Source organism: Anser brachyrhynchus, assembly GCF_964034855.1.
Source record: "Anser brachyrhynchus genome assembly, chromosome: 8".
NCBI lineage: Eukaryota > Metazoa > Chordata > Aves > Anseriformes > Anatidae > Anser > Anser brachyrhynchus.
The window spans coordinates 6759350-6782167 of record NC_137702.1 but is presented as its reverse complement, the minus strand read 5'-3'; the positions used below and the strand labels follow the sequence as shown (position 1 = coordinate 6782167).

Below are 22818 nucleotides of genomic sequence, written 5' to 3'. Positions count from 1 at the left end.
TGAAACTATTTTCTAGTGACCCGCAGCAAAATAATGCAAAAAAGAAAAAAAGAAGAACCCTGATAGCTGTCATTTTTCAAGTATCTGTGCCCGCTTCATTTTCACCGATGGTATGAACTAGGTCAGGGGCAGGCAGTTTTTAGAAACGTGAAGGTTCAAGTGGCAGGTGTTTTGTGGTACAAGTGAAACAGCAGTTGAGCTGATTTCTCAGGATCTCAGATAAATGTTACTGATGCATTGTACACAGGACGCCATTTGGTGCTTTTTCTTTGGACAAGGTGAGGCGTCTGTTTCTTGTGACTGCCCTGGAGTCTTCGGTAGGCGGAGGGAGAAGAGCTGAGAGAAACACCTGCGGACCAAAGCCAGGGTTGGTTTGTATGTGTGGGTGAGAATGGCATCAGGAGGAAGATTAGTAGAAGGGGAAAGAACAGCTGTGACAACCCCAAAATTATACAGAAGGCCTAAGGTACTGGGACTGTGTTCAGTCTACTCGCAGGTGTGGGAACTGCATGGTAGAAGGGGTGTGTAAGCAATGAAATGACGGTGTTTTGGTAGGTTTGTATGGAACCCTGCTTCATCTCATGTTTTGCCATGGTTTAAATGACCTTCAATAGCTTTAAAAACCTGTTTATTTTACCACAGAACAGCCCTTTGGAATCGTCTATAAAGTGTGACTTTTCCACCTTACTGGGCACCACTGATAAAATCTCTCCATTGAGATTGGTGGCAAAAGTCCCACGGATCTCAGTACAGTCAGAATTTCACCTCTGTCGTCTGGCAAATTACACATTCGTGTGTAAAGATACCACATTACTTCTGAACTAGGGTGAGGAAATACAGGAATTTTGCATAAAAATCAGTGGAAGTTTGTCTGAATAAAGACTGCATAATTGACTATTGACTCTGTGGGTGTAATAGACTTTTTTTTTTACCGAGTTCTGCCTGTAAGTAGGTCACAGTGAATGAAAATAAACCACACATTGCACTTTGAGACAGTATGGTGTATTTATAAGTAATCTAGTGATTTTTTTTAACTAATTCTCGAGACTTTTCTTTCATCCTGATGCCCATGTAGACACACACATGGGGGAAAAAAAATAAAAAAAGCAAGCACCAGCATGCTAATCCTGAGGTGGTGTTTTGTATATTCCGTGTTCCAAGCACTGCTGTGCATGACCTAGAAATGCTAGCAGTAAATGCTGTATTGTGGAGAGTTGTCAAACTTGTTTATATCTAATCTTTAGATGCTATCAAGCTTAGGCTGGAAAAAATAATGCTTCATGCTGTACTTTAACATTTGGCATGCATTATATAAACGCATAGAATCTCCTCACAACAAAGGAAATAGTATAGGAACTCTAAAGTACAAAATTACTCTGTATTTGGGAAATTAGTAGAGGCTGAGAGCATTGCCTGTAGTGACATTTCATCTGCCTCGTTGTCCTTGTAAAATAGAACCTTTTAAAATCCCTGTCATATCTGACTGGGCAGTTCAGGAAATTCAGAAGTGAGAGCCTGTTTGGGGGCTCGTAATACATCCTTTTTCTGAGTGATAGAAATCCCTCAGTAGAAACCGTAATTCTTGTCTTTAGTACTTTCTCTATTCTATAATTTTCTCCCTGAAATAATTGTTTTTCTTTCTTGGTACCTCATCCATGAAAGAGTATATGTGTATATATATTATACATATATATATAAAATTGATGTTAAAATGTCTTAGGAATAAGCTCAACCAGACATCACAAAAATACATTCTGTACAAATATTTTTGTATTTAATCTCACTGTGATGCAGTTGCATACTGGTTAAGCGTGCTTTTCTTACTGGCCATAAATAGGACTGGGATTGTTTTAAGTACCCAGTGGTTGTCTCTGGCATGCCTGAGATGTCACAGGAAATTATTCCGGTAGCTTGCAAAGGATATTTTGTAGATGCAAAGCATATGGGAACAAATTGTAATCTCTTTCATAAATACTAGTTCTTCTAGGAAAATGTAGCAGTAGCTTAACTGGCATAATCATGGTAAATTTGCAGTGTTTCAGCAATCAGTGATTCCTCCCTCTTACACCCAGCAGTGAACATACAGCTCTGTGCGGATTTCCGTGCAAATGTTCACTGGCAAGTCAAGAAAAACTGAGGTGATGATTCTGGCATTTGAAATAGAGAAAAGCACAGGGACTGTTTTTGTTCTCTAAACTGCAGACACACTTGTATTTCTGTGGGCAGTTGGCACCCCAGTGCAATTTCAATTTTGGGTGGCAAGGTAATTATTGCATTAACCCCCCGGACTAAGAGCACAGTGAATATTCATGCAGTGTAGTGGGCTCTTATATTTAATTGCTTTTTCTCATTAGTGTTAAAGCATTTGAAACACCTTTAAGCAGCTGAAGTAACACCTTTGTGGTTTTTAAATGGCAGATAATTCTCACATAGATGTCTGTGGTTCTTGTTTGGCTTTTGTAACCGTTAGTCCAGCTAGAATCAGCTTAGGAAAACGTACCTGGGGTTTGTCCCTTGCGCCCTACCCTCCTTTTTGTTGGAGCTGTTTGTTAGGAGGGAGCAGACGTTGTTCTTCCACTCTTATAAAAGCACAGGTATTAGTGAAATTCTGTGGTCCTGACGGTAATTGCCTTATTCCAAACATACTGGCAGAAAGAAATTCTGGAGTAGCTTTCCCATAACAATTCCAGAGGGTGTAGGGGGGTGGTACTGCCTTTAAAATGAAGCCTGAGCAAATCACGGAGAAGGTTGGACTGATTTTGGGGCCCCTGGGACCAATCACAGGACTACTGAGCAGGGCGTTCTTATCCCCTACCTGCTGAAGAAAGCCTCCAGCACTTGCTGATGCAGAGTGAATACGAGGCAGTGTGCACCACAGACGTTTTTAGCTGGAAGGATAACTGGAGCATTTTTTTTGCCCAAAGTTAACCAGAGCTGCATTGGCTATGTAGCTTTCCCTACAGATAGGTGGATAATGATCTCTGACCATTGTGCGCAGATTTTTCCCATAAATTGTTTCTGAGTATGTTGGCTAATCTCTTTTTTGAATGTTCCCATTGATTTTTTTTCATCAGTGATCTTTTGGCAGCCGTTCAGTTCTAAATTGCTTTTACCATTAGGGAGCTTTTACTTGCACCTAATCTCCCAGCAGCCATTTTGATGAGATTTAATATAACTTCTCTTGCAGCTTGCTTTACTAAAAACTGCATCCTACTGTTTTTCTCCGTGGTTTTCTTAAAAGAGTGTATGGAGGAAAGCCAGAAGGACCTGCTGGGGGTGATAGATGGTCTGAAAGTTAAAACTGTTTCTGAACAGAGGATGCTTAAAAGGTTACAATGCTGCATTCATGTGCCGTAAGCAGTCTTCTCATGGCAGCATTACTGGATTTATAGTGGCCACGGCTTTGTCTTAGTAGCAAGGTTGATGAGATTCATGTGTTTTACCTATAGATTGACCATGCTATGCCATAGATTTGCCATTTCTATTATATGAGAAAAAAATATAGCTTGTTTTTTTTCCTTCTGCTGAACCCTGGCAAAGACAGGTTTTATTTAAAAAAAAAAAAAAAAAGATATTAAGGAATAGAGGCTCCTAAAGTTTAGCTTATATATGAGCATGGGAAAGTCACTTTTGTTTTTGAACTGTAATGATTAGTTGGTTTCTAGGTCTTCCTTGTTGCTCTAGCCTTTCACTTCTGTTAGTGCATCACTATATTATACAAGGCTTAATGTGATAACCTTTATTAACAGGCCTCTGTACATTGAGATTAGTATTTAACTAACACAGCGACCTCCTTTTGCTGGCAGTCTGGAAGGTCATAGGAAGTCTGCTGCAACACAAAGATTAATTCACTGGTCTGCAACTTAATTGTTCCTTTTTTAGTTTAAATAAGCACAGGCAGAAAAGCTTGAACGCAGGATTTGTGTATCGCGTGAGTTACGTACTAGCCTGGCCCAATGACTTGTACCACAGTTCCCTAATAGGATGTTCTTTGGGACTGGGAGATGATTAAGTAAAGAACACAATAAACAAGGAAAACAAACCCAAGCAACCTTATATGAACTGAACTACGTTAACCACTGCCACTTTGAGCACACATTTGAAAAGTTACGAACACTTGGAGTACGGACACGTGAATGACGCAGGGAGCTCTATGTGTTCACAGCCCAACGGTGACTGGTGTAAGAAGCATAAACTTGATTGATGTGACTAGGCAGAGGGGTCAGCTCTTGCTAAGCAGAACTAAAGAAGCTAATGAGGATTCAAAATCAACGTCAGAGGAAAATGTACCTGATTCTGAAATTAAAGTGCAAGCTATCCTATGTAAAAAAAGGACAGGATGTATGTGTGTATGTAAGTGAAAAGAAAAATCATACTTTGCGTATTGAAAAATACGTTTGGCAGTCAGCTGTTAAGAATTCAAAGCCTTCTGTCCATCCTGTCCATTTTCGCTGCATTACAAACCACTCCTTGGTGGCTACGTCCACTTTTCAGTCGAAACACAGAGAACTAGCAGGGTGAATCCCTGTAAGTTAGAAGTTACTGCTGAGCTTTTGAGAGTACTCCAAACAGCAAAGTCCAGCTCTGTGGTGTTTGCTGCAGTTTCTGCAGGAAAGTTATTTACGTGGTGTTCCATGCAACATTTAATTACCCGAACTTCTTCCTTCAAACTTCCTTTGCACATGTGAGAGCACTTTGTGTAGTCAAGTTCCCTTGTGTGTAGGTTTTTTATTTGTGTTGGTTAATGGTATCATTACCAGAACACCTGTGGCAAACGGTCACGCTTTGCTATTTTGAAAGAACAATGAATAGGGATTGATTTGTTGAGTCAGGAAAAATACAATAATAAAAAAAAAAGCTAGATTTTAAAGTAGGCTTTTATCTTTACCCTGCACGTAGTGAAAATTTTGCCTCACTGCTTTGTGAGGCGACAATATCAGTTCGACTTGGAGCAAGTGTCTATGTTAAAAAGACATTTGTACATATTTCTCACTACACATAAATTGTCAATTCTTTCCTGATGCTTTTATTAATTGACATTATTGGTGGCTATATACTAAAATACACGAAGAAGTATATTTATCTTGATTTTAAGTTTGGTATGTTTTTGTTTTTTTGAGAGAGTTTTAGAAAACCCTATGGCTACCCCCTCCCAAAGGCCAGAGGGCATAGGGGATGGATTCTTCTGTGGATTTCTGATTTTCCTTTCCCCGTCCATTCCAATAGCCAATGAAATACCCTTTGCAGGATTGGATGTAGGAAAAAGGAATAAGTATTTTACTTAAGGTTTATTTTAGATGTTCGGAAGATCTGTGGTGGTTCTGAGTATTGGGTGGGTTTGAGCTGCAGAATAAAAGCAATGGAAACATAAGGATGAGAATGGGGACACTGAAAACAAGGCATTTGGAGGCTGGAGAGTACATTTCAGTATAAAAAGTTAGGGATATTTTTTTCTGAGCTTCATAACAAATAAGCCAGATAGGAATCTTAGTTCTCAAGTTTATAATAGGTGCTAGCCCACTTAACTTTTCCTTGCTTTTAGCAGGCTTCCTGTTTCTTTTAAATACTTTCCACTTGAATGAGGAACTAGAAACAATTGTCAGTAACTATTCTAATCCTGTATATGGACAATTTATCTACAGTCTCCTTAATGCCTTTGGATTCTTTTAATGCACCTGGAGTCTGCTGACTTTGTCTGCTCCTCTGGTTTTTTAAACACTTCCAGCACAGCAAGGAGCTCTTTTCAGACTAGTGAAGTAAAGGTGCCATGTCTGTATGTGTGTGTGCATATACATATATATGTATATATATATATAAGTAACTTCGAACAATGAAGGGCAAAGAATAATTTGAAGTGTATGTCCACACTGACGTAGAATTAAAGGGTAATTTATTACAGATTGAACAGCTTCTCCTAACTAGGAAAATTTAAAAATGATTTAATTAATTGAGGAAACATCTATGCAAACTCTTCCCATGTATGTCCCTAATGATGGACAAGGGACAAATACTCACTGAAATAGCAATAATGCAGAGCTGTTCTTATGTTACTGATACTCTTATATTTATATTTAAATTATATTACATATCTATTGAGCCGAAAAGCATACACCTAGCTCTGTTTACAATATTTTTCTTTATTTAACGAACAGTGCTTCCTCCTTTGTAACTATGAAACTGAAGAAACACACTCCTAATGTTAGTGATACAGTAACACAGTACTTTTATTCTCTCTGCCTGTGTGGTGCTGTCATTCTTTATAAGCGTATCTTTCTGATTTTTTTTTTCTTTTTGATTGACAAACCTTAGACAGATATTTGTAAAAGGAACTAAAACACTGACAAAAAACATGCTTAAGAGAGTGTTATGCATACAAAGTCCCACTAAAGTGCACTGAGATGCAGTGTCAAGCATCTACATACCTGAAAACTACTGCATCTAAATTGCTGTCTAAATTTTATTACCATTAAATACTAGAAAAAGTGGCATCAATTGGGAAAACAAACAAACAAACAAACAAAAAATTTTAAGCAAGCTTAAATGCACAAGGAAAGGAATATTAATTTCTTAATTTGGGCAGGAGCTGAGAGTATTGATGGTATGGAGAAAGAAAATTTCTCCCAGAGCATAAAAGGTTTTTGCCTGCATGATTACTTCAAACATCTCTCCAGTAATGTAGATCAACACAGTAACGCTATAGAGCTGTAACCACAGAAAAATAAACAGGATATTAAGAAAACTGTGGAATTATGTCATCGATGACTTAAGATAAATAATATGGTTTTATTTCCATATTTAGTGAGGACATCAGATCTGTTTGCTTACAGCTTTTAGTATATAAGACTGCATGTGACTTAACAGCATCTTTTGAATACTTTTTCAGCTCGAGATGCTGATGAGAGAGAGAAGTGGATTCATGCTTTAGAGGACACCATTCTCCGTCATACCCTTCAGCTGCAGGTAAGTTTCACTTTCACTCTTAACTTTTTTTACTTTATTTTTCAGAACAACAAAATACAATGGGTATGACTGCTGATAGCAAACATACGTTCTATAACATCTGGTTGTTCCATGGCCTATACAATTAGATGTAGTAAGAAATCAGCATAGGTACCTGAGATTAGGTTCTAGTCTTTCTGTTACTATTTCCTTGTCCTACTATCATGAAAAGTCAGTATGAAACTTCTCTTTATTAGCTCATATTTTAATTCGTTCCAGACTGATAGTTACACACTTAATTGTTTTTTCTTTGTTAAACTGAGTGTTAGTCCTTTTGTGGTCAAGCATAGTGAGACATCTGGAAGCCTCTTCTATGTGTGTACACCATCTAAATTTTGAAATTAAAATGAGACAGCAGCATTGGACCTCTTTATGGATGAGAAAAATAGTACTTAATGTTTCAATCCATGGTGTAAACTGGCTATTGGTAGTTTTCTGGTTTGAAAATGGATGGTTGGAGTGAGGATGATTCTTGGGATTAATTATCTAAGATTTGTTCCTGGTGCTGTTCTAGACATGGGCATGTCCATAAGACTCAACAATCCTTATTTTTTTTTTGCCCTGGACAGAAACCCAGGCTTCAGGAAGGAATTTTCTCATACTTGGTTTGTACCACAAAGATGTCTGTTGACAGTGTAGAAATATGAAAGAACTATTCATTACTTGTACTGAATGAATGTTTGGTATGTTTCAGGAGTACAGCAAGAGAATTAAGTGTCTTAAAGGTTGACAATGTATAAACATATATTCAAATCCTTAATATCACAGAAAGAGAGGAAGCTTATAAAGACTGATTTACATGTGATTTACCCAGTCTAAAGAATGAGAGCAAGCCTGAAGTTATCCTATCCAACCATAGGTATTTGTGTTTTCTCAGTCAATTTACTGTGATTTTCTGCTAAACAGTAGTTTTCAACGTTTTTTGACTTAGTAAAGACCACTGCAGATTTTCTTGTGGATAGCAGATCCCTGGATAAAAAATGCAAGTTGGCAATCGGCTTTGTGTCCTTAGTTACATCACAAATATTTTAGAAGTAATCTCTCTGTCTGGACATAGTAGCTGGCCACAAACCGAAGAACACCTCTCTATATAGAAGACAACACGTTGACTTAGAAGGTCTGAGCTGCCTTCCAGGGGATGCCTCTTTCCCTATCCACTGCTTGTGGAGAAAAGGAGTCTTTGCAGTTTTTTCCATCCAGAAAACTTAAAATGGCTTGGAGATACAGACTGCAGAAATGAAACAACAAAGCATACTATGAGTTTTGTCAAAATGTGGATTTTCACCCTCTCTAGAAATTGTTGTAGCTTTATTGGCAGACACTGTTTCATGATTGCAGCTACTAATGGAACTGTTTCCCATTACGTAGCCTTTTCCTGTTCAAGGAATTCTTCAAATGAGCAAGGCTTATTTAGATTAATAAAACAAATCAAAACAGGTTATTTACCTAGCAATATTTGAGGGAATAACTGAAAATCTGTAAGTGACTATTAAAAAATACCCTCATCTCTCTAAAGTATATTCAGCATTAAGAGTAACACCTCGTGGACCACTGTATTGTGTTCACCATCCCTTTTCAAGAACCTTCAATGTGCCAGTCGTGCAAACTTTTTGTTTCTGAGGCACTTGTTTGTAGAGTAGCAGGAATAGAGTCCACTTACACCCTAGTTCGGGGATTTTTAGGGCTTGCCATCCTCATTAACAGAAGGTGCGGAGTGCGTACTGATTTAAGAATGAAAGGAGGCTATACTTTATACCTCCTTGCAAAGCCTGTTGCGACTTAGAGAGGTTTCATTCCTTGGCCCCATGCAGGGCGCTGGTGCCTCAGGCATTGGGACGTGCAGAGGGGCGAGCATTGCCGAGCCCGTGCTGCGCTCAGGATGGCCGCCTGCAGGGCCCCGCAGCACCCAGGGGCCACCCCTGAGGCATTTCCCCTCGGCAGCGCTGACATTTTGGGGCCGGGAATGCCGGCGGGGACACGCCTGGGGCGTTATCCAGCCCCCCGCACTGCGGCAGCCGCACGCCTCAGCGAGGGGCGAGCGGGCCGAACCCGCCCTGCCCTGCCCGCGCCGCGCCTCCCCTCAGGCCGGCGGCCGCCATTCCGCGCCCCGCAGCCAACCGGCGGCCGCTCCGGCCGTCATGCGGGCATCGGGCGGCCGCGGCCCCGGGGGCCCCTTCCCCGCCTCGCCGGAGGCGGCGCTGCCGGGCCGGGCGCTCCGCCAGCCCCGCTCGGCTCGGCTCGGCTCGGCGCAGGGGAGGAATGGCCGGGGTGAGTAGCGGGGGGCGCCGGGTGCCCGCCCTGCGGCGCGTCCCCTCCCCGCGGGGGGCTCGGAGCCTCCTGACAGGGAGCCGGGCGCTGCCTCCTCCCCGCCGCCCTGCCCTGGGGGCAGCCCCGGGGAGCGGGGCTCGGCCCGGAGCCGTGCTCCCGGCTCCGGGGGGCCGCGGGGTTCCGCTGGCGGGACTCGGGCTCGCCGCCGAGGTTTTGGGGATGCTTTCAGCGGCGCATCGGAGCCGGTTGGGTCCAAGTGTGCTTGTTTCTGTGAGCACTTGAACAAAACGCCGCTTCTGGCTGGTCTCCTGCTTTCTCTTCGCAAGATAAAGTCAAAAAGAGTTCTTTGGGAGGATTATTGGCTTACGGGGCTTTGAGGGCTGTCACAGAAATGATTTCTGTAAGGGTATTTTCTTAAGTGTTGCAAACAGAAACGTGGATATCTGTCATGCAGAACCACGCAAATAGATCTACGTCCTTTTTTTTTTTTTTTGTATGGAATGATGCATGTTTTTTGAGGCTTTGTTCATGTTTTTATGCAACTTCAGATTTTTCATGCAGACCAAAACGTCCTTATCCTGGTCCTGGGGTGTTCGAGTTCAGAAACTTAGGCTGTTTTCTTCATAGCCTCAAGCAGACGTTGGTTAGGTGTGGGGAAGTGTGCTGAGACCTGTGTGCTGGGCGAGCCAGATCAGCAACGGGCAAGGAATTAACACAAGGTGGAGAGGTGAAGTGGTGCCAGGTGCTCTCTGTTCCGATTTAGCCCTGCTAACTTTATTTTTGCCTAAATGCCCTACTGTGTTGTCAGTCTCTAGAATGGAAGTGTTTATGAAACGCTTCAATAAAAATAAAAGCTTGTGACAATTAACTGTGGTCAAGGAGCTGTGGAAGAAGTGAGCCATAAGTATGTAGAAATGAGTAAAGTGATCCCAGCCATCCAGAGGGCTGACAGTTAGTAATACTGTATTCAAGTGAAACAAAAATGGGAAGGAAACATTTCAGTTATACTTGTAATCTATTTTTTCTGAATTTTGAAATTGAATTCTGTGGTTCTGCTTGCTGTGTTTTTCCATGTTCTTATACTGAAAGTTAGATATGCTCAGTTCTAGTACTAGCTTTGTCTATCGTCCTTGAGCAGCAGAAGGTGTGACAGTGCTGGAAGCACCGTTCTGAACCCCGCAGCGTTTTGCCCTGTACCTGTCCCGAGACTACAGGTGCGGTACCGCCAGGTCGGTGGCTTTGCGGTGGCAGCGCATCAATTGCCCTCCACTCACAAGGGATAAGGGGCAGGGTGTGCGTGGTGTAATACATGTTGTGGCTTGGGTTTCTTGTTCGCCTGGGCGGAGGTGGGTGATAACTTATCTCAAATTTTCATTTGTTCCTCATCAGAATTTATGTCAACCAGTGATCCCTCCCATTCAAGTAGGGAGTAATTCTGGTCTTCTTTAGTATAAAAGTGCAGCTTTCCTCTTCTGTCTTTCAAGTCACACCCCAGTGCTACATGCACATTTTGGCTCCAGAGTTCTCACGTGTGAAAACCGCTCAAAGATAACTCGTGTCTCTTGGGATGACAGTAACGTAGCTCTTTTTTTGAGCTGAAGAGTGCAGAACCACTGTTAAAATATGGGTCTACTTAAAGAAACACCAGAAACTATCTACTTAGAAACCACCAGGAACTATTCCCTTTTAATGCCTTCAGGGAATTCAGGAAAAAAATTGAATACATTTAAGCATTCTAAAAGGCTGATTGTCTCCATGTGTTCTAGTGGTGCTTTGGTAGCGTTAGGATCCTGTTCATAGGAGTCATGCCGACCCTGAGATGGAGGGGTGAGCCTTTTCTTTCTTTCTTTCTTTCTTTCCTTTTTTTTCCCTTTCTTTTTGTCTTCTCCTGTTAGCTCAAACTTTCATGCTCATTTTTGCCTTAGAACCTGTGTCCTGAGATGTACTTTTCCCGGTTGTCATTCCAGTGCTGCTAGAGCATCTTGGTAAGTGTCTGAAAGTGGCAGCTGAAGAGGCTATTGAGAGCTGCATGAAAGACAACTCCAACTTGATTTTAAAAATGAGGAAATAAATCAAAATACAGAGCTGAAACTTGCATATTCTACAAATAAGATGTCTTCTGTGCTTTTTGACTAGATAATGACAGAAATAATCCGCATTAGAGAGTGTTGAAATATTGGCAGGCTGCAAAGGCTTTCCTACCCAAACTTAAGAAAATCCTTGAGGTACTGCCACAGGCTGTTGAGGGCTCTTCCTGATTTGCCAGTGAACTCACTGTAGAGAGAAAGGACCTGAAATGACTGCCAGTAAAGAAGTGTGCCATTTCTTTAAAAAAAAAAAAAACTCTGTAGCTTGACATCTCCATAATTTGAACAAGAAATTTACCTCGTAGGTAGCAAATAGTAAGGTAAGAAAAGCATATTCTTAGAAGTGGATCTGGGATGGTTGCTGTGAAGGGTGATACAGTGGCTTAAATGTTAAGAGTTAGACCATGGCTGTACTGGCAGTCACTGGTGCTGCTGCTGGAAGCAGTCCTGCCGTGTCCTAGCTGAGGGGAAGAGGCAGCGCAGCAGGAATGGCTGAAATGGGAACTGGAGTCAGAACGGGCCCAAATTAAAACTGCTTTTCCTGCAGCCCTCTCTTTCCTAGTGTAGTTTTAACCCGGGTTAGTTTCCATACTGAGTTGACTCCGTGGCAGGGCAAACCTTTGTGCTGACTCCACAGAGCAGAGTAAAGGGGGGAGTAAACAGGAGGGGAACCGACGTGCTTCTGGTGCAAAGTGCTGGTGGAATGCTGCTGCTAGCAGTTCCCTTGGCTTCCCGTTAACCACTGTTTTGGGTGGTGAGCTTCTTAAAGCTGCAAACACGAATAAAAGATAGAATAAAACTTTCTTACGAATTTCTCCTAAGAAAATGATGTTGTTACTCGTTGGCTTTCAAACACTGTTTCTAGTATGAGTCAAGAATACTTGCAGAAAACTCAGAGCAGTGCTTTTTAGATTAGGAATATATTGCATATAGACGTTTAAAGCCGTGGTGGGTGAGCATAGAGTTAACTGACATATGCTGCCCTTTATCAAATTTTGCTAAAAAAAGTTAGGATACTGAATAAGCACAGTAGTGCATTTGAATTTTCTACATCCAGAAAATGAAGTAGGTACGTTACTGGGATTCTAGGATATATGTAGTATTTGTAGTGTTTCCTACAAGTATTTTAGACTTGCAACTTCTGCTTTAAAGACAGTTTTGTATCTGTATGTAAATACTTCTGTTTTTTGAACTCTTTCTATTGACCTATAAGATAGGGTAGTATCTATAGCCTCATAAAGTCTTTGCTAACCATTTTCTGTTTTGCAAAGCAGATTTATTTTTTTTTAAAGCGCGATATTCTGACTCTTTAGAAGGCTCATAGGCCTTCCAGAGCTCTTACAAGTTTGTTTTTGAACTCAAGACGGGTATATTGTGAGCTTTTAATAGAGCTTAAAAATCTAGCAGGGGAAAAAATGTGGTTGTTGTGGTCACAACTAAAATACAAGACGGTACTGTTGTTGAGTGGCTTACAAGCTACCTTGTCCTGTCTTCCGTTCTGTGTTGGTGGTTGTTGCAGTCAGTGTCCTCTGCAAAGTCAGCCATGCTGTAGGCAGGGCAATCATCTCTGGTGGGATGTTGAGAGTGAGCTGAGAACACTTGCTTCTCTAAGCTGACTTTCACAAACTTGTTTGTTGGACTTGGAATCCTAATTAGATGAAGAATATAGCAAAGATATCTTCACAAAGATAAGAAAGCGTGCTCTGGACAGCTTTCTCTTTCCTTCCCCCAGTAAAGCTATTCCAGAAGGACAATGCCTGTCAAGCCTTTGCTGTTGCCTCTGTCTTTTTTCCTTGTTTCCCTGCCTTCACTGCAGTTCATTTTCCACAGAGATCCTTATTGCAATGTTCTTATTTAAGAAATACACTAGAATTTTTTTGTTGTGCTTCTTCAAAGGGCGATGACATTTTTTCATCCCATCTTGTTTGAAAGAACTAGTTTAGATTAGGCTGGAATTACTTCTTGGCATGGACAAATTTTGAATACAAATGCGTTAGTGGTGTGCATGACTTCTAATTTGTAGGACACAGGAACAACATATAAAATCCCTCAGCGCTAGCAGTTCTGTAAAGAAAATTAGGCTCATAACTGTGTATCTTTTAATTGTTTTATATTTTGCTATTGCCCTCCAGTTTACCCCCTCCCAAAAGGGGATGTCTCTGAAGGGAATTCCTCTGCAGGACTCCTAGTGTGAGATCTCTTTACTTAATCCCTGACCAGTGTGCAAAGCCATTGCTAGGATAGCCGTGTGTTACTGGGTGTCAGCAGGTCCCGCTGCAGACCAATAATGGGGTCAGTCAGCGTGCCACTGGGCCCCGCTTTCTCCTTGATACCTTCAAGGGTTAGCATTGGCACGAGCCCTCTGTGGCCTAGTCTTTAAACTTCTGGTATCTCCTGAAGGGGAAATCTCAGAAAATGGATGAGGGATGGGTAAATAAGGGGAAGGAGTGCTATTTTACTGATTTTTTGTTTTCTGCATACTGCTTAGCATATATGGGATTCTTCATGGGGAGGAGTGAGATGCCAAATGTGTTGTTATGGGAGGTGGCAGGCAGACCAGAAGTTTATACCTTTCCTGCTTCTGCAGGTACTTCATCTGGTAATACAACTGTTAATTAATGCTTATGTTAACACAGAGTAGTCGTTATTTGAGAGAAATAAAGTGTACTTAGTGACAGGTATAGTTATTCAATGGGAAAAAAACCACAGGTTAAATTACTTTGGATTAGTACTTCCATTAGGAATTTGTATTTCTGAAGACGTGACACACCTTGGGTTCCTTTTTTTTTCCTTTTGTAATTTGAAGCTACTTACTCACAGCGTAACTTCAGCTGGATGAGACCACTGGAAGTCACTTGGTCCAAGCCCCTTCTCGTGCAGGATCAGCTTGCCCAGGGTCACATCCAGCTGGGTTTTGAACTCTGCCCTCTGAGGCAGAGGCTCTGCGATCTCTGCAGGCAGCCCTTCTGTCAGTTTATGGATAGGTGAGCAGCATATAATGCAGGTTTCTCATAAAAATTAGATTGCTGGTTCAGATGTCCCAAGTTAGATCTTTAACAAGCTGTTAAAAGCCATTCTGGTGACACTACTCACACACTTCTCTTGAAGCCTCATTTCCTATGTGGCAGGCAAGAAAGAGAGGGTAGGTGAGAGAAGGGGCCCCCTTTTTTCCTCTACTATGTTTTTGGGTGAACATTTAGCAAAGAAATAGGAAACCATTGAAATCTGGTCTTTGTGTACCTGCTGCTTCTAAATTACTGCTGGGTTTGAAATACTGATTAATTTTGTTTGTTATTTATACAGCATATTCTTCTGTGCTATTGCTAATCTTTTTTTCTTTTTTTTAACTTTCCAGCTGTCTTTTGGTTTCTAATTTTAAGTCATGTGAGGAATTGAAATTATTACCCTAATCTCCTGTAACACAGACAGTAAATTTGCTCAGTAGGTTAGCAAATTTCATCTCAGTCATCTTTATACAGATCAAGGGCAAATTAGTGAAATGCTACAGCTTTAAATATCCATAACTTTTTTCAAAATTTTCATATTTCACTTCTGTGCTGTCAGCTTGACACTACGCTTAGTTTTATGGCTGTCTCTTTATGTTGGCTGGAACTTTTTAGGACACGGTTTTTGCCCTGTATTTGATGTAGATGTCTGTTCAGTTGTAACACTTTGTGTTTTAATCAGGTTTTCCTTAAGTTTTAGATGGAAATTAAAGAATGGCATTTTTATCTTTAAAATTTTATCATATTATCTTTATCACCACTTAAATACTGGATTGTTGCATGATAATAGTCTAAGACTGACAACTGAAATAAAAATAATCATTTTGATGCAGCATACATACAGATCGCACCATAAGCTATGTTGCTACATTCAGTACCTTCAGCAGAAACTTTCTGTGTAGTTCATGCAGTTTTTACCTCCAGGATTTTTTTAACTGAGAATGCCGGACCATTTGCGGAAATAATGGTGCAGGCTGCAAGCTGTACAGGCAATTCTTATTTCAACAAGGAAATGGAATACCAGTTTCATACAGTTTTAGCTCTAGTTTCTGTGAATTTTAAACTTGACAAGTTAGGGGGAGTGTCCAAAGTTTCCTGGCTGGGAGGACTCTTCCTCCTGTCCATTAGTGCTTTTTGTTAACTCGATACACTGGGTGTTTTTATGTCTTTTTTTTCTTGGAGTAGTCAAAATGATTGCTTTAGTTTCTTCTTTCCTCGTCCACATTTCAAAAAATGTTTTAAAATTTGTCCAGAATGGGCTGTCTAGTGCAGGGTGAAGGTTTTTGGTTTTAATGCTCATTTACAGACTTACTGGTATGTTCATGCAGAACTGTTGTCAAGGTCTGGGTGTTAGTCTGTAGCACAGCTTAAGGTATGGCAATGAACAAATACCCTCTAAAGTCAGTATATGGTTTTATGTTTCAGGGTGTACACGATAATATGCATGCATCTTGACAAACTCGAGTAAGAGCAAGTCATTCCTCCATTGCATGCAACTGTTCCCTCTTCTAAAGAGCTGTCAATAAAGCTTTCAATAATGGCCCATTATCATACAAAAATAAAAATAAACTGTCTGCACTGATGAAGCAGATAATGTCAAATCAAATTTTATGGTAATGTGGAATTTTACAGCTATAAATTGCCCGTCTTCCCCCATAGAAACGTTTTTTCCCCCACACTTTGATCTTCACACATTCAGACTTTAGGGGATTCTCAGCAGTCAAAACTGCACTGCTGATGGTTTCTTAAGAGTTTGAAGTGAAAAACATCATATTTTAGATAAGTGTGAAAACATGTGAGAGTATTGAGGCTAGCAAGAAAGCCTAAATACTTCATCCTTTATCTTTCCCTCTACCCCCTATGTTGAACTTGCATTTTTCAGGCCAGGAGTGCCTTAATACTTGTTCAGAAGTTTGATTTGCATTTAAAATATTATATAAATAAATGTTAAATATGTTTACATAGCAAGGGTGTGTGAAGTCAGAAATAATCAATTTCAAGAATCCTCTCGCTTTCTTTCCTGTAACTAGAGATGTGGTAGCCTGGTGGGAGTTTGTTCAGGTCTTTACTCCGTTTATCAGCTTAAATGTGGGAAACATGTTATATGCAGAAGTGTGCTTTGAATGTTACATTATAAAGGAAAGTAAATTTGCAAGTAAAAAAACAGAAAGGTAATCATTCTTATGGCAATGATATTTTGCCCTTGTTGGTATTTTTGCAATGAAATGTAATAAATCAAACCTAGTGCAGAGGACGCAAATCACTGCAGCTGTAAAGGAAAGAGGGCAGCCAGGAGTAACCAGCTCAAATTTTTGCAGTTTAAAGGCTATCCTGTATTTAAGAACAGGTTTATTTTGTACAGTCCTTCACCGAGATGCTCTGAGATGAACTGTATTGTAATTGGCAAAGCTTCTGTTTGAGGTGTGAGAAGTCCAGTCCTGCACTTGGGTATGGTTTTGTCCATCCTTAACTGAAATCTCTGAATATGGAAACACAAGGCAGTCTTCAGAAAACTGAATTCTCCTTTATATTTTCCAAAGAAACTTTAATTAGTCTAATTTGAGGAGATTTTTTTCTCCAATTATAAGACATAAAATGCTCTGCTGTGTGGTGACTATACCCGCACTGAAAATGTGCAGCAATTTGCTGTTACTGATTTAGCTGCAAATAGAAGACAGATCTGCTCAGCTGTGTGCCTGTGTTTATACATTGCAGGCAAGGCAACATTTTATCAGCCACTTGGCAGTCAAAACCATATTGCTGTTATCTTTTTTTTTCGCCAAAAAAAACCCTCTAATTATATATTTGATTTTTTTATTTGTTTGTTTTTCTCTCCAGGGTGTCGATTCAGCATTTGTTCCTACTGTTCATGATTTTGATAAGAAACTTACGGAGGCAGATGCTTACTTACAGATCTTGATAGACCAATTGAAGGTAAGTTAACTAACTGGTGCATTTGCTGTATTGTGAGTGTGGTTGTCAGTGTGGATTTCAAGGTGTGCCTGAAAGGAAGCTCAACAGGGGGAGAAAGTCATGTTTTATGCTTTGCACATATTCTGGTAAACATGGGAGGCAGAGGGCTCATCTGGCTGAGCTGAATGCGAGCTGGAGGAAACGTACCTTTACAATATGTGAAGTCTGATGTTAGAATTTTCTCTTTCTTGTTATCTTAGGATATTACATGAAGCATTAACTACTTCTGAAATAAAGATTTTTACTAGAATAAGAAAATTAATAGGTCTAATAGGCTAAAAGCTGAATGAGCTGAAAATGGCATTCTCTGTTTTTCTTAGAATGGGTCTTGGGATTATTAAAATAGAGTTAGAAAATCAGAATAAAAGTGATTTTATGGAATGACTTGTAATGGCTGAAACATTCTTTTGTATATGTAACTGCGTGGAAATGTCAGATTACTTAAGTTTAATTTTTAAACAAATCATTGTCTTGCTCGTAGCATTTTGGAGTTTATATTGAGGAAAGTTTTGTCGAGCAATATGCAACCACAGTTGCAGACAGTTTCAGACTTTGTTGCAGCAGTGATAGAAAAACTGTTCTTTGTCCTTGAGTAAAAACATTCTGTAGAAGTTTTGTACGAACACTGTCCTTTTCTACTTTGTACGTGTATTTTAAGAGTAGGTGAGGAGGTGAGGGATGATAAGGTCATATCTCACAGAACTCACCTTGTTGAGAAAAACAAAGTTTTTGCTGCTGGTTAGGACACTTTTTCCCATGACTAAGCAGGTTAAAACTGCTCATAGGATTGCTTCAGTTCTGCTGGTTTGGATTTTTTTCCCCTGATGCAATGGACAAGTACTGTATGTGGTATATTCAGCAAAAATTCAGTTGCAGGGGAGGGGGGAGGGGGGAAGAGCACAACAGAAATGGAGGTAGGCAAAGAGGTGCAAGCAAAATTCAAAGCTGAACTGCAAAGACTTGATTTGGGAATTAGCTTTAACTCCTTTTCCAAGGCCATCTAGCAGGAGTATATGACAGAAGCATGCCTCACTGAAGGAAGGTATTTAAATCTAATGCCGTTAAATTTTATTTCGGGCCAACTGGGGGGAGGGAGTATAGGAATTTAATTAATAACGTAAGAAAAGCAGATTTGAGGATATTCAGAGACCACAGAGAGAGAAAAGAAGTAGAAATGAGCCCTCAAGAGAAAGGGGAGCTAAGAAGCAACTAAGTCATAGGCAGGCAATTGAGAGAAGAACTCCAGTTTACCACTCAAAAGTGCAGCCTCTTTTTTGAGCAAGGGTGGGTATGATGAATTTCTGAGCATTACCCTAAGAATATCTTTTCCTTGAACAGCTTAATGGTTAATGGTTATTTGTATGTGCACCTTAGCACGCTCTCAAAAGCAATTTTAAGCTGTTTCAGCTCAGTCTGTATTAAATACATATGCAAGCTTTCCACTAAGGATTTGCTTCACTTTATTTAGCTGCTTGTAATATTCCACTTTTAATAAAATAAATAAAGCCAATGCTGTGGAGTCGTTTTCTAAAGAAGGGCTTACAAATCTGAAATGATTTGAATCATGTACCTGAGTAAGAAGGTTCCTGAAAATGTTGATAAGGATTGAGGCTGTTTTGGTAAGCACTTTGTAAGTCACAAAGATCTTTGCAGAAATAAAAGAAAGGCAGTTCAACGTGTTCTGATGAGTGTCACCTTTGTCACTTAACTTTACCTTTTTGTTGAAACCGTGGTAGAACGGTGACAGCTTGCGCTGTGTGGGACTAGCCTCAGGAGCTGGGACTTTGTCTCGTGCAGGATGCGATGATGTAAGAAATGAGTTACAAGCTTGTTACATTATAAATGCTGTATGAAATATTAAGCAAAAACTGCTTTGAGTCATAAAACCAAGATCATATAACTTTATTAAATGCATTTTGTTTTGAAATTTCAGTGATTCTGGCTAATAGTATATGGCAATAAAACAGTATTTTCACAAGTATCTCTTGTTTTCAGGTCTTTGATGAAAGGCTACAGAACTGCAAAGATGACGAACAGAGAAAAGCAAGTACATTTTGTCTTAAATATTGCTTATTTTGCTTGCTCTCGTGTTTCTTTTCATCAGTAGACTAGATATTTAAATAGTCCTGTCTATTTTCAGATTCCTCAAGTTGTCCAAATCACTAAAAGCAATTTGAATAACATTACATTATAACCCGTGTTGTGAGTAGGTGGCAAACTGAATTTTTTAGTAGTACTGGATGTCTTGCTTATAACATTAAAAAAAAAAGAAGATTTCAGTCTGTAGGAAACAATTACTCTTTTGTTATCCAACTGTAAAACATTTGAACTTAAATTTCTGGCATCTTTTAAAGCTTTTTTTTAACCTTTTACAAGGATTACTGTTGAATGTGTTTGTAGGAATAGCAAACCTGTTCTAGGAGGAAATAAAATAAGCACCAAGAATCACGTATTTCACGTCTGCATCCTGTCTGTTTCTGTGACTAGCATGCTACATGTTGGAAGTCTGAAAATACCAAATTTCATTTACCTTAGGTGAGGATGCCCAAAAATTTAATTTGCTGCCTGGAGAGCATAACCTTTTTAGTAAGGTTTTAATTCACTTAACTGGTCTGTGTGTGTGTGCATTTATTTTTTTGTATCCCCTCCCATTTCAAAATCAAGTTTGTACATCAGAATTCAATTATTGTGCTTAAAGGTTAGCACATACCTTTGGTAGTGTGGGTTTGGCATAAAGTTGCATGCTAGTTTTTGTACATTGACCTGCGTGGTGTGGAGGAAGGATTTCTTTTTGAAGGATTTATTGCTGGAGAGATTTGTTTGTTGATTTTTCAGTAAATGCAGTAATTTTAGTATCATAAAGTAGCAGTATTTTATCCTAGTTGTTCCTCCCCAATTTTGCTTGTGGAAAACAAGCTGATTTTTCTCTTGTTGTTTGGTTTAATTTTTTAAAAGCTTGGTCCTTTCTGGAACTTGTTTACTTCTTTAGAACGGCTGTGACCTTTCATGTGTTACGCATCTTGTTTGATGCATTATCGTGGCATCTGAGGGACTTTACAACCAGAGGTCTTTCTGGATTTCTGTTGTATGCACAGCCTTGAAGAACAACTTTGAAGTACAGGCGTTCTCTGTGTGTGTTTAATCTCTAGACAACTGATCAAAAGAGCAAGATCTAAAGGTTCTGTATTTTACTTCCGTCCTCCTTACTGGGAAGAATTCTCCTTCAATTTTGACCTCTCTCCAGATGCTACTTTGCAGATCAGGCAGGTTTTTTTTGTTTTGTTTTGTTTTTTCCCTGTGACAGTGCTGCTAATCCATAGAGACTTTCTGTGTGTAGTGCTGATTTCTTTCTTCGTCTCTGCAAGGTGTCTACGGAACAGACAGGTTGACTTTGTAAAGAAGGGAAGAGGCTAATTTAGAAGAGGTCAGCTTCCCTGCGTTTTAAGTCTTTCAGTGTTGCTATTACTATAGATTCCACTTATTCTCTGTTAAAAATGAAAGAGACCTGGCAGAGCACTTCTGTGATCATGTCTCTTCCTGGACTGAGGCAGCTAAGAGGCTTTTTGCTACCATATTTAGCAGTTTTTCTGTTTGTTTATGTAAACACGGTTCAGCTGTCAGGCTGAGGGCTGGTCTAACCTGCAGGATACTGCCATCCAACCCATAATCTTTTCATCTGAGGAAACAAGATTTGGGTATTAGTTGTGTGGTGTGCGTTTCCCAAATGGCGGTGTGCTGTTTGCTGCGGCTGTTATGGTCGGGCATTGAAAACCTGAGCTCTTGTTTTTGCGAGAGCACTGGACAGAACATGAGATATATTTTCTTTTGAAGGTAATGATACAGGATAGGGTATGGGTGTTTGAGATGCATCAGGTTCTCTTGGATATTTTCTTTCTCAGACATGGTAATCTGTTGGACTTGGAAGAAGATGTAGACTTGATGAATTGTGAAGACTTTGAGAAAATTGTGGGAGAAGCGTAGCCCGATCAAGCTCTTTGGCTCATACTGAGTAGGTTTTGTGAAGTAAATCCAAGGCTGAGCATGGAGATTTAGGTTGGACTTCCCCAATTCTGCCCATGAGTCAGCTGCTTCTTTTTGTCAGACAGGCTGATCCAACTCTCTGTAGCCACGTAGTTATTGAATTAGGCAAAAATCTTGATCAAAGAAATAAAATTAGCTTTCTGTTGGACCACCAGTGGCTTCATAAAAAATGAGATGTCAAGGAGGTAGGTGCAAATAGCAGTAAGTAGATGGAGCAGTTTCAGTAGCAGCCTGCAATTTGATTACATACAGCTTGTGGCTGCATTCTGCAAATGTAAATTGATTTGGAAGAAAATTGTTTTCCTTATCCGAGGTTCATTTTTGCAAGGGACACAGATATAGAAAATAACACATTTCTGCAGGAAATTGATATTTAATTTGAGAAGGTGTATATTTATTACCCAAATCTAGGGAAACTGTCTTATTTATGTTTTGTCTTAATTGGTATTCAAAGAGCAGGGATGTTAAAAAGAAAGTTGAGCTACCCTGTAGTAGCAAATGGTTTTCTCTGGTTTTATTTTTGTCCAATGTTTTGTATCTTCAACACATGTCTTCTTTTACCTGTTTATGATTTTACTTCCAGTTTAGTATTTTCTAAATGATCTATGTTGAATGCAAGTTTAAACAAACGAGAGCCTAAGGACAGACTTTGCAGGATAGTGGCAGTGTGCATACACAGCAGTGTGGTTCTGTACAGTCACTGAGAAGAGGTACGAGCGTTCCCCAGGTGTCTCCTCCAAACCAACTGCTTTTGTAAGCATGCTGAATTTGAGTGGTTTTGTAGTTTATTTTTCTTCCCCTAGTGTCATGTTTATAGCGTGTTTGTGTGAGATCTTACAGGGGAAGAGAGTTCATGAACTTCATTTTATGGCTGCTTGGTTCACCAGCCTAGAAATAACACTTTGCTTGTGGAAATACAGAGACTTCCTTATCACTGCTTGCTTAGCCCTAAAGAACAGGGCTGGGGCCCTTTAGAAGGGTCTTCATAGGCACTGAGTTTGTCTGCCTTCCCTGCATTGTTCTCATAATTTTGTGCACATACCAAGAAGACAACGCTCTGATTCTACGTGCTGTGTTCTTGCAGCCTAGCTCTTGGGCACAAATGTGGAAAAAGAAATTGGATTAATGCATAATGCTACTATTTGGGTTGGCCTCCTCACAAAAACGTCGTTTCTGTAGTGGAAAAAAATTATGATCACATAATTTGTGTGTGGGCCTTGGTAAGCAGATGACCTGAGTTTTATCCCACCACAGATCTTCTGTGTGACCTCAGAGAAGTTACTGTGTCTGTACCTGTGTGTAAAAATAGCAATGTCTTCATTAGTCTGTTGTTGGGAAGATTACAGATGGACTGGGGGAAAACACTGTGACCAAATTATGTTGCATGGCCTGTCATTGCTTTCAGACTTTCAACAATTATCAGTGAAGGGAACGAGGTACTAAGT

General features: G+C 40.0%; 1 protein-coding gene across 4 annotated transcripts in view; it reads left to right on the top strand.

Annotated features, from left to right (window-relative positions):
* The window catches only part of OSBPL9 (oxysterol binding protein like 9), a 62974-nt gene that overhangs the window by 19221 nt on the left and 20935 nt on the right, over positions 1-22818 (top strand). For 2 of the 4 annotated variants that reach the window (XM_080603287.1, XM_080603289.1), the window contains exons 4-6: positions 6884-6960; positions 17198-17293; positions 19328-19375. In XM_080603287.1, the coding sequence (XP_080459413.1) occupies positions 6884-6960; positions 17198-17293; positions 19328-19375 (221 nt within the window). Of the gene's footprint in view, positions 1-6883; positions 6961-9106; positions 9268-11197; positions 11253-17197; positions 17294-19327; positions 19376-22818 lie in introns of those variants that run through there. The other 2 variants (XM_080603290.1, XM_080603288.1) reach the window with 2 other exon arrangements.